Genomic DNA, 12,648 nt, shown 5'->3' on the forward strand with positions numbered 1-12,648 from the left:
CAGAGCCCCCTGGGTTTAGTGATTCCCTCTAAATTTTTGGATTATTTGCTCTAGTTCTGTGCAAAAGGCACAGATGCATAGTGTAGTTCTGCTACAAAAGCGCTTTGAAACTTTAGATAGGGCACGTTCCTGCAAAAAACAAAAACAAAACCAAAAACACGTGTTGTCCTGTCCAGGGCCACCGCCACCGCACTCGTGCGTGGGGCCTAGCCCCCCCGCCGCCCCAACCAGGACCCGCGCTTGCGCAGTCGGTCCCGCCGGCGGACGCTCAGCCCCGCCCCTCAGAGGGGCGGTTCCAGGGGCGGCACCTGCGTACGAACGCTAACGCGCCGGATTCGCCGCCGCGCAGGCGCAGATCGTGGCCTTCGCGGAGCCGCCCGTTTTCCTGCCGTGGGTCTTGAGTCCGGTCTGCGAGGTTCCCGTGGGCCCGGAGGCCGCTGAAAGGTTGGGGTCGTGGACCCGCCGCCAGGTCTCAGCATCACGGAGGTGCAGGGCTTCAGCGCGGGGCCGGGCGCCCCGGCCCCGGGAGCGGCCCTGGCTGCAGCCCCCGTCGCGGGCGCGGCCCCGCAGGTCACCCTGCTGGTGATGCGCCCCTGCAGCGCGCAGGACGACGGCGCGGCCGAGGGCGTCCTGGGGCCGGCGCCAGGCGCGGGGGGCGCCGCCGTGGCGGGCGGGCCCATCGGGTACCTGTGCGACACGGCGGGGGACGCGGAGGACGAGGCGGGGGAGGACGAGGCCGACCTGCTGGACACCTCGGACCCGCCGGGGGGCGGCGAGAGCACGGCTAGTCTGGAGGACCTGGAGGACGAGGAGGCACACTCCGGGGGCGAGGGCGGAGGCAGGGCCTCGCGCCGGCGAGGTGGAGGCGGGGCCGGCGTGAGCAAGACCTGCACCTACGAGGGCTGCAGCGAGACCACGAGCCAGGTGGCCAAGCAGCGCAAGCCGTGGATGTGCAAGAAGCACCGCAACAAGATGTACAAAGACAAGTACAAGAAGAAGAAAAGCGACCAGGCCCTCCACTGCGCGGGCGCCGCCCCAGCCGGCAGCGCGGGCGCCGCCAAACTGGAGGTATCCCAGCCGAGCGGGGGGGGATCTTGGGAGCGGCAGGGGAGGCTGGGGGGCTGTGGCTGGACGGGACGCCCCGAGTTAGGAGGGGCTGGCCCTAAATTCAAGTTCGTGCAAACACGGGCAAAAGCCTTAGCACTCCTGTTGCATCCTTGCGCCGGAGGAATACATGTCCATGACGGTGAGGGTGCACATCAGAATAGCGGGCACAGCAGAGATCCGAGAGGGGGCTGCAAGGACGGGGATAAATGGCTGACCCGTCCTTTCCTCACGGAGAACGGCGGAGACTGAGGAACCCCGACGCAGTGGGGGCTGGGCACAGGGTCATCGCGTGCTCTTTTCACCCATCTGTCCTCAGCATCCCGTTTTGAGGGTCCCAGTTCCTACTGCCCTGGTCCCAGGGCCCCTGTACGTCTTACTCTGTCCTCCGTAACCCCCTGCTGAGTCCCCTGTCCTCACTGCCCGTTTTGTAGTGCCCCTGGAGAAAAAGAACTGACTAATAGTGGGGCGGGGGGCGGGTAAGCCTCAGACGACGTTTGGGTGGTGGGGACAGAACTGTGTGGATAGTTACAGCTGCCGCCGGGGACGCGGGACTGCCGCCTGCACAGCTCCGCCCGGCCCTCGGCTGGCTCTGTGCCCGGGGATGGGTGATGGAAGCCTTTCAAGTTTAAGCTTCTTCCCTGCAAACGGAGTATTAGAATAGGACCCAGTTCGTCGTGTGGCCGGGGGGTAGGTGTGGTTCAGTGTCGGGCAGGTGCTGGGTCAGTGGGTGAGCCTGAGCCGTTATTTCTGTCCTCTTTAATTATGTTCTTCGAGGTTGTTACAGAGAGGCCCATGCTTACTGCGTTTTCCTCCTTTTGGTAAAAGCTTAGCAGTCTTCAGAGCAGAGAAAAATGGAATTTTGTTCAAAGTGGTCAATAACCTATTTTAAGAAAATAACCTGAAACCAAAAGCTGCCCGTAGGGTGTATTTTAAGTTTTTGGGGTGGACTCAACCAACAGCTGCCTCCTTGCTCAGAGTTTAGACTGTGCGATCAGTTGTTCACAAATGTAGGTTTCTAAGTATCTGCGTTGCACTTAATTCATGCCGATCAGGGTCTCCCGAGTGAGTCCTTGTTCCCTCGCATTTCGTCGAGTCCCAGTCTGCGCAGGGTGACAGGGCTCCTCGGGCAATGTGACGCGACCCGACGGACCCTTTTCCCAGAACTTGGCGTGCACACTCCGGGGCTTCGGGGTGCCCGTGGGTCCCAGGTCCAAGCCTCCTCTGTCCGCAACCCTAGTAAAATACGGTCTCCTCCCGAGTCTTAGGTCACGAGGAGCTTGGGGTCCCGTGGAAACGTCTCACTACAGACTGAAAGTCAGTGGGCGAGACCGTAGGTCGTGCTTCCCCAGAGCCTCTCGCGTTCTGTCACAACGGCCCAGCACCTCCGCCCGCCATTGGGAGGAGATGTATAGAGGGCGGTCCACACGGAATCGCAGTCCCTCCTTCCCCACCCACAGAGAGAACCTTAATAACATTCCTGTTGTGGAAGGATGTGCACAACAATTTAGGGAAGAAAATTGATTGCTACAAGCAAGAACTAATAGTGTGCTGTACCGTTTTCCTGCACTGTTGATGGTATACGTCACCGGCTGAGGGATTTGAGGAGCTGTGTGTCTTTACCTTGGGCGACCGAGTGTGGAGGAAGTACCGGTGACGGTCGGGCTGTGACGGGGACGGCGGCAGCCCTGCTTTAGTGGCACTGGCTCAGACACCCGGGGCAGGCTTCACGGAGGGCACGCGTCGGTTTATGCTCGGTCGGCCAAGTTCCTCGTGCACCAGGCACCGTGCCGAGCGGTGAGCGGTAGGGGAACCCCACCACGAGCCGGTGCTGTGTTTCCCATTGGTGGGAACTGCGGCACAGAGAGGTCGCGCAGCGCAGCCTGGGTCACAGAGCCAGCCAGTACTCAGACTGGAGCAGCTCCCCTAGGATCCTGGCAGGTTCACAGAGAGAGGGGCCCATCCTAGTGAGGAGGGGAGAACGGGAGTGCGGCAGGCTCTTCAGGACCACAGCACGGGGGCCGTTCCGGCCGAAGTAGGACCTCTTCCTGGAAGATTCACGGGAGAGAACTTGGGAGGGCTTGAAGCCAGCTTTCGTAGGGTGTGCATGCCGGGCTCTGGGGTTTGGGTGCGGAGTCTTTGAAGGAAGGGTTCCATTGGGGAGGAACGGGGCTCCTTCCCACTGGGGTGGGTTACAGGTGGGGCCTGTGGACACAGAGACGCTTTGGGGGCCATTAGAGTGGGGCCCACAGGTGGTGGTGTGGGGTTTCTGCCACAGTCGGAGCAGCGAGACTAGAGATCAGTGTACTGAAAATCAGATTTCCTTACCCAGATCCAGGGTAACTAGGAACAAATGCACGTCACACTCAGCCGCTGTAACTTGTGAGAACCGTGCTGCGTCTAGGGAGACGCCTAGCGGGACAAGGGACGAAAGAACTGACCTGTGGGGCCGTAACCAGGGCCACTGAGTACCTAAGAGGCCGTCACCCCAAGGGGGCGGTGGACTGCTTCTGCGGAGGTCTGCCGCAACCAGGACTGGGGGGAGGGGGGGGAGCCACAGGGATGTGTCGTGTCAGCGGAGCCCAGCAGAAGCCACCCAGCGGTCAGAGCTCTCCAGGACTGGAGGGCGCGCCTCACGAGCTGCGTGCGCGCTCGGGACCAACGGCGTCCGGACGCTTTGAGGCAGGAACTCCAGCATGTACAGCAGTTTGGGCTGGATGGTTCGAGGCTGCTGCCCCCGCGGGCTCCTGCGGGTTTGTGACATTGACATTCCGAACGTGCAGGGACTCTGCTGTGGAGGCCGTGTCCATGTCCTGTCTCACGTGCATGGAAATGGGACAGCCCCCCATGGACTGGGGGTCACCGGGGTAGAGGGGTGGGATGGCGCACAGTGATGGGACATGACACTGGGGCGACCACACGCTCGCGCGTACAGATGCCGTGCACCTGAGATTCACAGGACATTGTTAACCCAGTTGTCTCCGTAACTTCGATGAACACAGAGCAGGCCCACAGGTAAAGTGAGCTCGGTGGGGAGAGAAGGGAGCAGCTGCTTTGCCTTTCTCTGGGTGTTAGAATCCTCTCTTTACAGGTTTTTACATTTCAAAGCCTAAAGTGTTTAGGGGTTGAGCATCTTTAAAACAGGTTGGCGCACTACAGTGAAAGAGGTAAAGGGGCCGGTGGAGAGGAGGCCGGGAGGAGCGGACGGCGTCGGTAACGACCCCCACTCGGAGCGGAGAGATGCGCGAGGGCGGGGCCTGGCTGCGGGGGCAGCTTCGGGGCGGGGCCAGCTGCGGGGCGGCCCGCCCACAGGTCCACGCTGGTGTATGGGTCAGGTCCAGGCGTTTGGCTGTGGCCAGTGCGCGGCCCGCCTCAGGGGAAGTGTTTCGGTCCGCCAGAGCAGGGTTTTGTTACGCCCGGACCGTTTACGTGTTCAGACCCTGCCCGCCAACCCGGGGTCCGTGTTCGGTGGGAGGGGCCGCCGGTTTGTTTGGGAAGTGCGGCCGCAGGCGCGGTCCTGCCCGTGTCTCCCAGGGTTCAGAACCCGCGTGGCGGCTTCCCCCGGTGACGTCCACACTTTGAAAACTCTGCCCGCCGTTTCCTTAAGCAATACTTCGCTGCCTCCCCCCTTATTTTTGTTGTTAGCTGGGCAAGAAAGTGTCGGCGTGTCTCATTAGCAACATGTCAGTCGCCCCTGAGCCCCCGTGCTCCATCCAGAGGGCAGCAGCCTGCGTTTGGGCGTGGGCAGCGGTCTGTGAGGAGAACGTGCAGTTTCCACCTGGCGTTTTTTACAATATGAAAATGCACCCTGGCCAGGCCAGGGATCTCTGCTGGTTAGGGCATTGTCCTGCTGCACCGAGGTTGTGGGTTCGATCCCCGGTCAGAGCACTTACAAGAATCAGTGAGTGCATAAACAAATGGAACAACAAATCGATGTTTCTTTCCCAGCCTGCCCCTCTCAAATCAATTTAAAAAGAAAAGAATAGTTCACAAGTAACTCTCTGCTCCCCCCACACAACTTCTGCCCCCCAGCGGGTGTTAAGACCCTTTGAGAGACTGGCGAGCCCAGGTTGGAAATCCCGGAGGGGGAGTGAGTAAGGGTAGGGGGGACCGGCACTCGGCCTGCGGCCTCGTCAGGGTCTCCCCCACAGCCCCTCGGGTTCTGGACGGGAGGAGAGTGGAGGCCTATCTTCCTTCTCCTCCTCCTCACTGGGACGCCCGTGAGTGCCGGTGCCTTAACCCGTTGGTTGGGCGTTAACCCGTTTGCCTTTCTGTCCTCCTCCCCAGGAGAGTGCGGACAACATACTGTCCATCGTCAAGCGGACGGGGGCCTTCGGGGACCGGCCGGCGAGACCGACACTCCTGGAGCAGGTGTTAAACCAGAAGAGACTGGTGAGTGTCTGCCTAGTGGTTACAACCCTATCGACAAAGCTGTTCGTTATCTCCCAAACGAGACGGGGGCGCAGGCAGACGCACGGCCTCCACATAAGGCCAACAACCAATTTGAAACAAACAACAGGCGGAACTGCCAGAAGGTCAGACTGCATGGAAGTCCGAGGAGAAGGTAAAGAAGAAACACGCACCCAGACCGGCAGGGGACGGAGCCAGGCAGGCGGGGCGGAGGGGACTCCCGGCAAGGCAGCAGCATAAAAGGGCCCAGCGTTTGCGTCACGGGGGCGCCAGAAGGAGAAGAGAAAGAGCAAGAAGTTGGAAATCTGACTCGTACTCTGGTCCACAGTGTCCATGGCGTTACGGATGAGACGAGACAGACTCACACGGACCACCGCGTCCTGGGGAGGAAAAGGGACGGCGCGGCCACTCTCTCAAGGGGAGAGCACCCCAACCCTTGCCTTGACAGGCTTTTATTGGGTTCAATTTGCATAGGAATACAGGGCGTATATGGAAAGCTCATCAGTCACTGTCAGGCAGTCATGATCAAACAGATGACATTCACAGAACTCTGAGGGCCTGTTTTGAGTCAGGGTCAAATAGCTAAAGGGCCATAAAACTTTGGGGAAACAAACTCATTTCATGTTTGGACCCTTATCATTTAAATTGAGGGTATTTAGCAAAGCAGATTTCACAGGATTTTATGTATTCCTTCTCAGGCCCGATCACGGGGGAACCCGCCCTTTCCAGTACAGGGCTGCACCACCCTCTGTCATTGTTTCGGTCTTAAGTCAGGCAGGGGAAGTAAGGCAGCCAAGAGATTAGGAGACTTCTCGAAGACAGAATGAGGACTCAGGCTATGTCAAAGCTGAGGGGTGAGGGTCCATCGCCCCCTTTTGCTGTAGCCCCCCAAGTCCTTCCTTGAGGGCCCCTCCATGGCCATGCCTGTCTTAGGTCGTACCCTCCTTGAGGAGTCATACCCATCATTGGCTAACCAGTCATGCGTTGGGGGCCAGGCAGGGTGAAGTAACGTGGGCAGAGGCGGTGCTCCTGCCAGGGGGGTAAGCTTTGTCTCCTCAGTGGCTAATGGTCCCAAGGTCGCTCACTCAGCCTTAGCCATGGGGGGGTTACAGCTTCTGAAACCAGGCAGGGCGGTTCCCAACAGAAATCTGTTTGAAAAAACAATGAGAAAACTTCCCTCACCTGGTGAAGGAAACAGACATGCACACCCAGGAAGCACAGAGAGCCCCAAACAAGTTGGGCCCAGGGAGGACCACACCGAGACACATCTTAATTAAAATGCCAGAGGTTAAAGACAAAGAAACTTCAAAGCAGCAAGCAAGAGAAAAGGAGACAGTTACCTACAAAGGAGTTCTCATAAGACTGTCAGCTGATTTCTCAACAGAAACTTTTCAGGGCAGAAGGAACTGATAAGAAGTATTCAGCGTAATGAAAAGTAAGGACCTACAACCTAGATGACTCTATCCAGCACAGCTATCATTTAGAATCAAAGGACAGATAAAGAGCTTCCCAGACAAAAAAAAAACAAAATAACTAATAAAGGACTTCATCATCACCAAACCAGTATTATGGGAAATGTTAAAGGGATTTAAGAAAACGATCAAAACTATGAACAGTGAAATGGCAAAAACTCCAGACCTACCAACAATTGAATATAATAACAAACTGAGCAAACACGGAGGACACAGACAGAATCATGGACACGGAGAGGGTTTAGGTGGGGGGGCGTGGGGGAGGGTGAGGAGGTGGGGGATTCAGAAGTGCAGACAGGCAGTTACAGAACAGCCACGGGGGTGTGGGTGCAGTATAGGAAAGGGCGCAGCCAGAGAACCTGCACGCGTGACCCCTGGACCCGAACAGTGCGGGGTGGGGGATTGCCTGAGGAGGGGGGTGCTGGGTGGATGGGGGCCAAGGGGAAAAGTCAGGACAGCTGTAATGTCACAATCAATAAAATATAATATTAAAAATGTTAGGTGGTCTTTACAACTAACTTGTAAATAAAACTAATACATAGAAAATGCACTATGCCATCGTGTTAAATTTTAAAATCAGTATTTAATGATAATATTTCTACTTTATTCAGTTCATCTTTTTCAATGTATCGGAGCCAAAGTTCCTTTTCCTCAGGCCCTCGCTCCCTGTCTCCCGGAGGAGCGGGTGTGCACCACGGCCCGTCCCCGGGCCTCTGCCCCGAGTGCGCGTCACCCAGGGGCCCCGCCCCGCCCACCTGCCCGCTGTCTCGGGCGTCGGGGCTGGAAGGACGACCGCGAGTGCCTGCTCACTGCTCGGTGGTGGTGGTGGTGGTGGCGTGTCCGGCACAAACATTGGGGCGCACCGCGTGTGCCGAGCGTGCTGTGCCCTGTGCAGGGACACGCCCAGCGGCGATGCGGCCCGGTCCGCAGCAGGGGTGACGCCGTTAATAAGCGTGTCGCTCTCTCTCTTGCAGTCCCTGCTGAGGAGCCCGGAGGTGGTGCAGTTCCTGCAGAGGCAGCAGCAGCTGCTGAACCAGCAGGTCCTGGAGCAGAGGCAGCAGCAGTGCCCGAGCGCGTCGGTGTGAGGGGCATTTGCAGGGGCGCCCCGCGCCCTCTCGCTGCAGGAGGAGCGGTGTTTTGTGCCGGGGTCGGCGCGGAGCTCTGCCGGTGGTACACGGACCGCTGCTCTCCGTACACGCGTGTTTGGGAGTCAGTACACGCTGCTCTCCGTGCCTCTCGTCCTGCCAGCAGTTGGACGTAACGTGTCATGGCAGCGTATTTTAAACCGAACGCATTTCTTCGGTCGTCGTTGCCGGAGATGATTAGGAAGCCGCTACTTTCGGTGGAGGCCGCGGCGCCCGCTGACACTGACCTTGAACCATGGAGCTCACTGGCGGTCACTCACCGCAGGGTAGTGGGACGTGGGCGGGCGTGCTGTCTGGCTGTCACAGCGACCACGGAGACTGCCGGTTCTCAGCGGGTGGGCCAGCTGTGCCCCACGTGCGCGGCCTCGGGAGCGGAACGGCCTCCTTCCCGGTGCCCGTGGCGGGCCTCTCCGGGGCGCTGAGAGCCACTCGTGATGGCAAAACGTATCTGGGGCCTCCGGACTGGTCCCCCTGGGAGCCTTCCCTTTGCAGGGGTGGCCGGGGCTGCCAGAGGTGGGCTCCGCGTCCACAGGGAAGGTTGAATGGGCAGGTGTCCGGGAGCAGGGCTGCCCCTGTGTTCGGGGTGTGCCAGGCAGCCCGAGCGGGGTCCGCTGGGCGTGCCGGGACCAGCGTCCGCCCCTGGCCCCCCCTGCGGGTCCCTCCTGAAGCGGGCCTGCCGTGTGTGGGGTCTGGGACGGGGCAGGTGGGCCTCGGCCCCTGCACCGGGAGGGGCTGTTCGTGCGATGCTCAGGCTTTTTCAGACAGACATCCTGGGAGTACGAGTGGCTCTCCTGCATGTTGTCAGTGGCGGGCAGTTGGAAGACCGCGGCTGCTCAGTGATGTCCGGAGACTGCTGGGCGATCCAGATGGATACTTTCTTCTTGTGTTTCCTCCTGGGAAAACTTCTAAAAGGCAAACCTTCGGTAAGAGCAGCACATCCAAGTAGTTCCCGTGTTGGGACAATGAATGTGTGTGCCTCAAGTTTAACTGCAGAAATGTCTTAGTTCCTGGGTTTTCCAACTTTGAAATGTATATCAAGTTAAACTATAGTTGTACTTAAGGCGAGGAAAGATCTTTTTGTTATTTTTTATCTGCTTTGTACCTGCACATCTGTACAAAAACGCTTTCACCACAATTACTCACTAAAGTCCGGCTGTCGACCTCTGGGCGGCCCGACTCCCGTGTTCTGTCTGTCGTGGCTTCACGCCGGACGCCGAGGAGTTTGCGTTCATCACTGTGTGTTCTCTAGCGCCTGGGGCTGGGAGCTTTATGGAATCCCTGTGACGTACCCTACCTTTAAGGGGGGGGCGGGGACGCACTGTGCGTAGGTGGGGTGGGAGACTGGGAGGGGAGGAGCCGGGCCAGCGAGGGCGGGGCGGGGCGGAAGAAGTGGGATAGCGTTTCTGTAGACGGGTGAGGGTTTCCATTCACTCGGGGCAGACCCACGGCGCCACGCCCCCTGCGGCTCCTCCCCCCAGGCACCCGGGACTCTGCGGTGCCTCTGGCCACCCCCCCACCAGAGGCTGAGTGGCTTCGGCTGCCCCTCCGTCTGCAGCCTGGCCTTGCCGCCTGCTGTGGCTACCAGGACGCGGAGGCAGTGACACTGTGCCCCCGTGCCCGCTCGGAGTGACGCCAAAGGCTCGGAGCACTACCCCCCCCCCGGCTGCCACGGCAACAGCCCCACCCGCTCACCTCTGTGGGACCGGCCAGGAGCCCGGAGACAGCTGGGCGAGGGAGGGCAGCCGTGCTAGACGCACCGTTCCCCAGCTCGCGGGCCCGCTGGCCCCCCCGCAGTAGGCAGGCCCGGCCGGGCTGGCAGAACCTCCCAGCTGGCCACGGACTGGGGAGCGTGGTACGAACGGACGCCAGTGGTGGGAAGCCGCAGCGTCCGGGAGTGCGGTTTGCCGCCCGGCGTTCTAGAGGCGGCAAGTGCCTGAGCCACCGAGACGGGCAGTCGCTGCCGGTCACGATTCACCCAGAAATGCAGCCGCGTGGGGACAGCCGTTTGTCAGCGTTTCTCCCGGTTCCGTGTGCGATGCTGGCGGTTTCCAGTCGCCCCGCGAACACGCGGGCCTGGCGTGCTAGACCGCACCCTCCGGAGGAGCCACAACCAGACCTCCAGCCCCAGAGGGCCTCTGAGACGCGGCCCGCGGGGATCGGGGTCTGTTTTCCCGCCCCGACCCTGGGCGGCCCTGGGGCTGCCGTGACAGTTGTGGCCGACGCGATCAGGTCGTCGGAGGCGAGAGGAAAGGGACTGTCGTCGCTGTGGGTGCGGTGTGTTCACCCTGCTACGAGAACAGGGGTCCGCCCCACTCCCCGGCGGGGTGCTCCGCTGCCGCGGGCTGGGGCAGGCGGCGCTCAGGGCTTCAGGGACAGGCAGCGTTAGGGGGAGAATGGTGCCAGAGCTGGGGGGCGGCCGGCACCTGCCCGCGGTCCCCGGTCTCTCCCCTCGTTCCACCGTGACAGAACTCCGAGAGATCACGCCGAAGAGCCCCGAGCGATGGTCTGTGGGTGGTTCCGTGTGTGGGACCTGCAGACGCAGCTGTGACTGTGAGTGTTAGGTCGCCCGGCGGAGCGGCCACCCTGGTAGGGGGTGGGGCCTGGGAGCAGGGTTCCCAGTTGTCCTGGGAAGGGATGCTTTCTTGCTGATGAACCTTTGTTTCCACACGGGACTTGTTTCTCGCGTGGTGTCCTTCCCTCGGTTTCTTTCCCTCTCTTCTGAGGCCCCGAGTGTCTGCCTCTCCACTGGAGGTGCGTGGAGCAAGCATAAGCCAGAGATCATGACAAAATGGTACCACTCGCGTGCCCTGTGCGGCTTTCTAGACAGTTCTGCGTGCCCACTCGCCCTCGCGGCAGTCCCAGCATGCACGCACAGTTGTACGTGCAGAGGCAGCTGCCTGAGGTCAGCGTGCTCGCTCAGGGTCGCACAGCTGCCGGACACACACCCGGGCTCCCCTGCCCCTGATTCCCAGTGACTCACGGCACAGGTGTGAGCAGCGTGACCCGAGTGGGTCCTTGTGGGGAGGCCCGGGCACTCTGAGCATGAACCTTAAACTTGACAGTGAATGCAGCACCTGCCAGCCATAAGAATAAAGCCTTTGTAAGACTCCCGGCCAAGATGGAGGCGCAGGCAGACACACTGTGCCTCCTTGCACGACCAGGAAAACAACAACAAATTTAAAAACAACAAACAACCAGAACTGCCAGAAAATTGAACTGTACAGAAGTCCGACAACCAAGGAGTTAAAGAAGAAACACTCACCCAGACCGGCAGGAGGGGCGGAGAAGGGCAGCCAGGAAGAGAGGACTCGCAGCAAGGCAGCGGCTGGAGGACCTGGAGTCCCACTTTCACTAGGTAAACCAGGAGGATAAACCAGGAGGAACAACTGGGGAGCAAGACAGACCCAAGGTTCCAGTGGGGAAATAATGCCTCAAACCTCTGACTGAAAACTCGACCTGTGGGGGTCGAGGCAGTGAGAGAAACTCCCAACCTCACAGGAGAGTTTGTTGGAGAGACCCACGGGGTCCTAGAATGTACACAAATCACCCACCTGGGAACCAGCACCAGAAGGGCCCAGTTTGCTTGGGGGGCAGTGGGGGAAGTGACTGAAAACCAGCAGAGAGTGGAGCAAGTGGTCCTGTTCCCTCTCGGACCCTCCCCCACAGACAGCGTCACAACACAGCCACGTGGGTTGCCCCGCCCTGGTGAACACCTAAGGCTCTGCCCCTTACTACATAACAGGTAGGACAAGACAAAAAAAAATGACCCAAATGAAAGAACAGACCAAAGCCCCAGAAAAAGGACAACTAATTGATGAAGAGACAGCCAACCTATCAGATGCACAGTTCAAAACACTGGTGATCAGGTTGCTCACAGAGTTGGTTGAGTGTGGTCACAAAAATAAAGGGAAAATTGAAGGCTCTGAAAAATGAAATAAAGGAAAGTGCACAAGGAACTGACAGTGACAGGAAGGAAATGGACTCAAATTGATAGTTTAGAGCAGAAATAAGAAATAAACATTCAAACAAAACAGAAGGAAGAAATAACAAAAAAATGAGGAGAGGTTTAGGAACCTCCAGGACATCTTGAAACGTTCCAACATCCGAATCATAGGGGTGCCAGAAGGAGAAGAGAAAGGGCAAGAAACTGAAAATTTATTTGAACAAATAATGAAGGAGAACTTCCCCAATCTGGCAAAGGTAATAGATTTCCAGGAAGTCCAGGAAGCTCAGAAAGTCCCAAGGAGGACCACACCAAGGCACATTATAATTCCATAACCCAAGGTTAAAGATAAGGAGAGAATCTTAAAAGCAGCAACAGAAAAGCAGACAGTTACCTACAAAGGAGTTCCCATCAGACTGTCAGCTGATTTCTCAAATCTTGCAGGCAAGAACGGGCTGGAAAGAAGTATTCCAAGTCATGAAAGGCAAGGACCTACATCCAAGATGACTCTGTCCAGCAAAGGTTTCATTTAGCATGGAAGGGCAGATGAACTGCTTTCCAGATAAAGTGAAGT

At 58.7% G+C, this 12,648-nt stretch overlaps 1 protein-coding gene across 1 annotated transcript; it reads left to right on the forward strand.

Annotated features, from left to right (window-relative positions):
• Nucleotides 1-354: 354 nt before the first annotated feature.
• LOC123818928 (regulatory factor X associated protein) lies at nucleotides 355-9,297 on the forward strand. The gene is made up of 3 exons (XM_045839266.1): nucleotides 355-1,068; nucleotides 5,392-5,496; nucleotides 7,961-9,297. The coding sequence occupies exons 1-3, from the start codon at nucleotides 586-588 to the stop codon at nucleotides 8,069-8,071; spliced, it is 699 nt and encodes a 232-aa protein (XP_045695222.1). The 5' UTR covers nucleotides 355-585; the 3' UTR covers nucleotides 8,072-9,297.
• The last annotated feature ends 3,351 nt before the right edge of the window (nucleotides 9,298-12,648 follow it).

The sequence above is a fragment of the Phyllostomus hastatus genome, unplaced genomic scaffold, assembly GCF_019186645.2.
Source record: "Phyllostomus hastatus isolate PE091 unplaced genomic scaffold, TTU_PhHast_1.1 phas_contig_29, whole genome shotgun sequence".
Taxonomy (NCBI): Eukaryota; Metazoa; Chordata; class Mammalia; order Chiroptera; family Phyllostomidae; genus Phyllostomus; species Phyllostomus hastatus.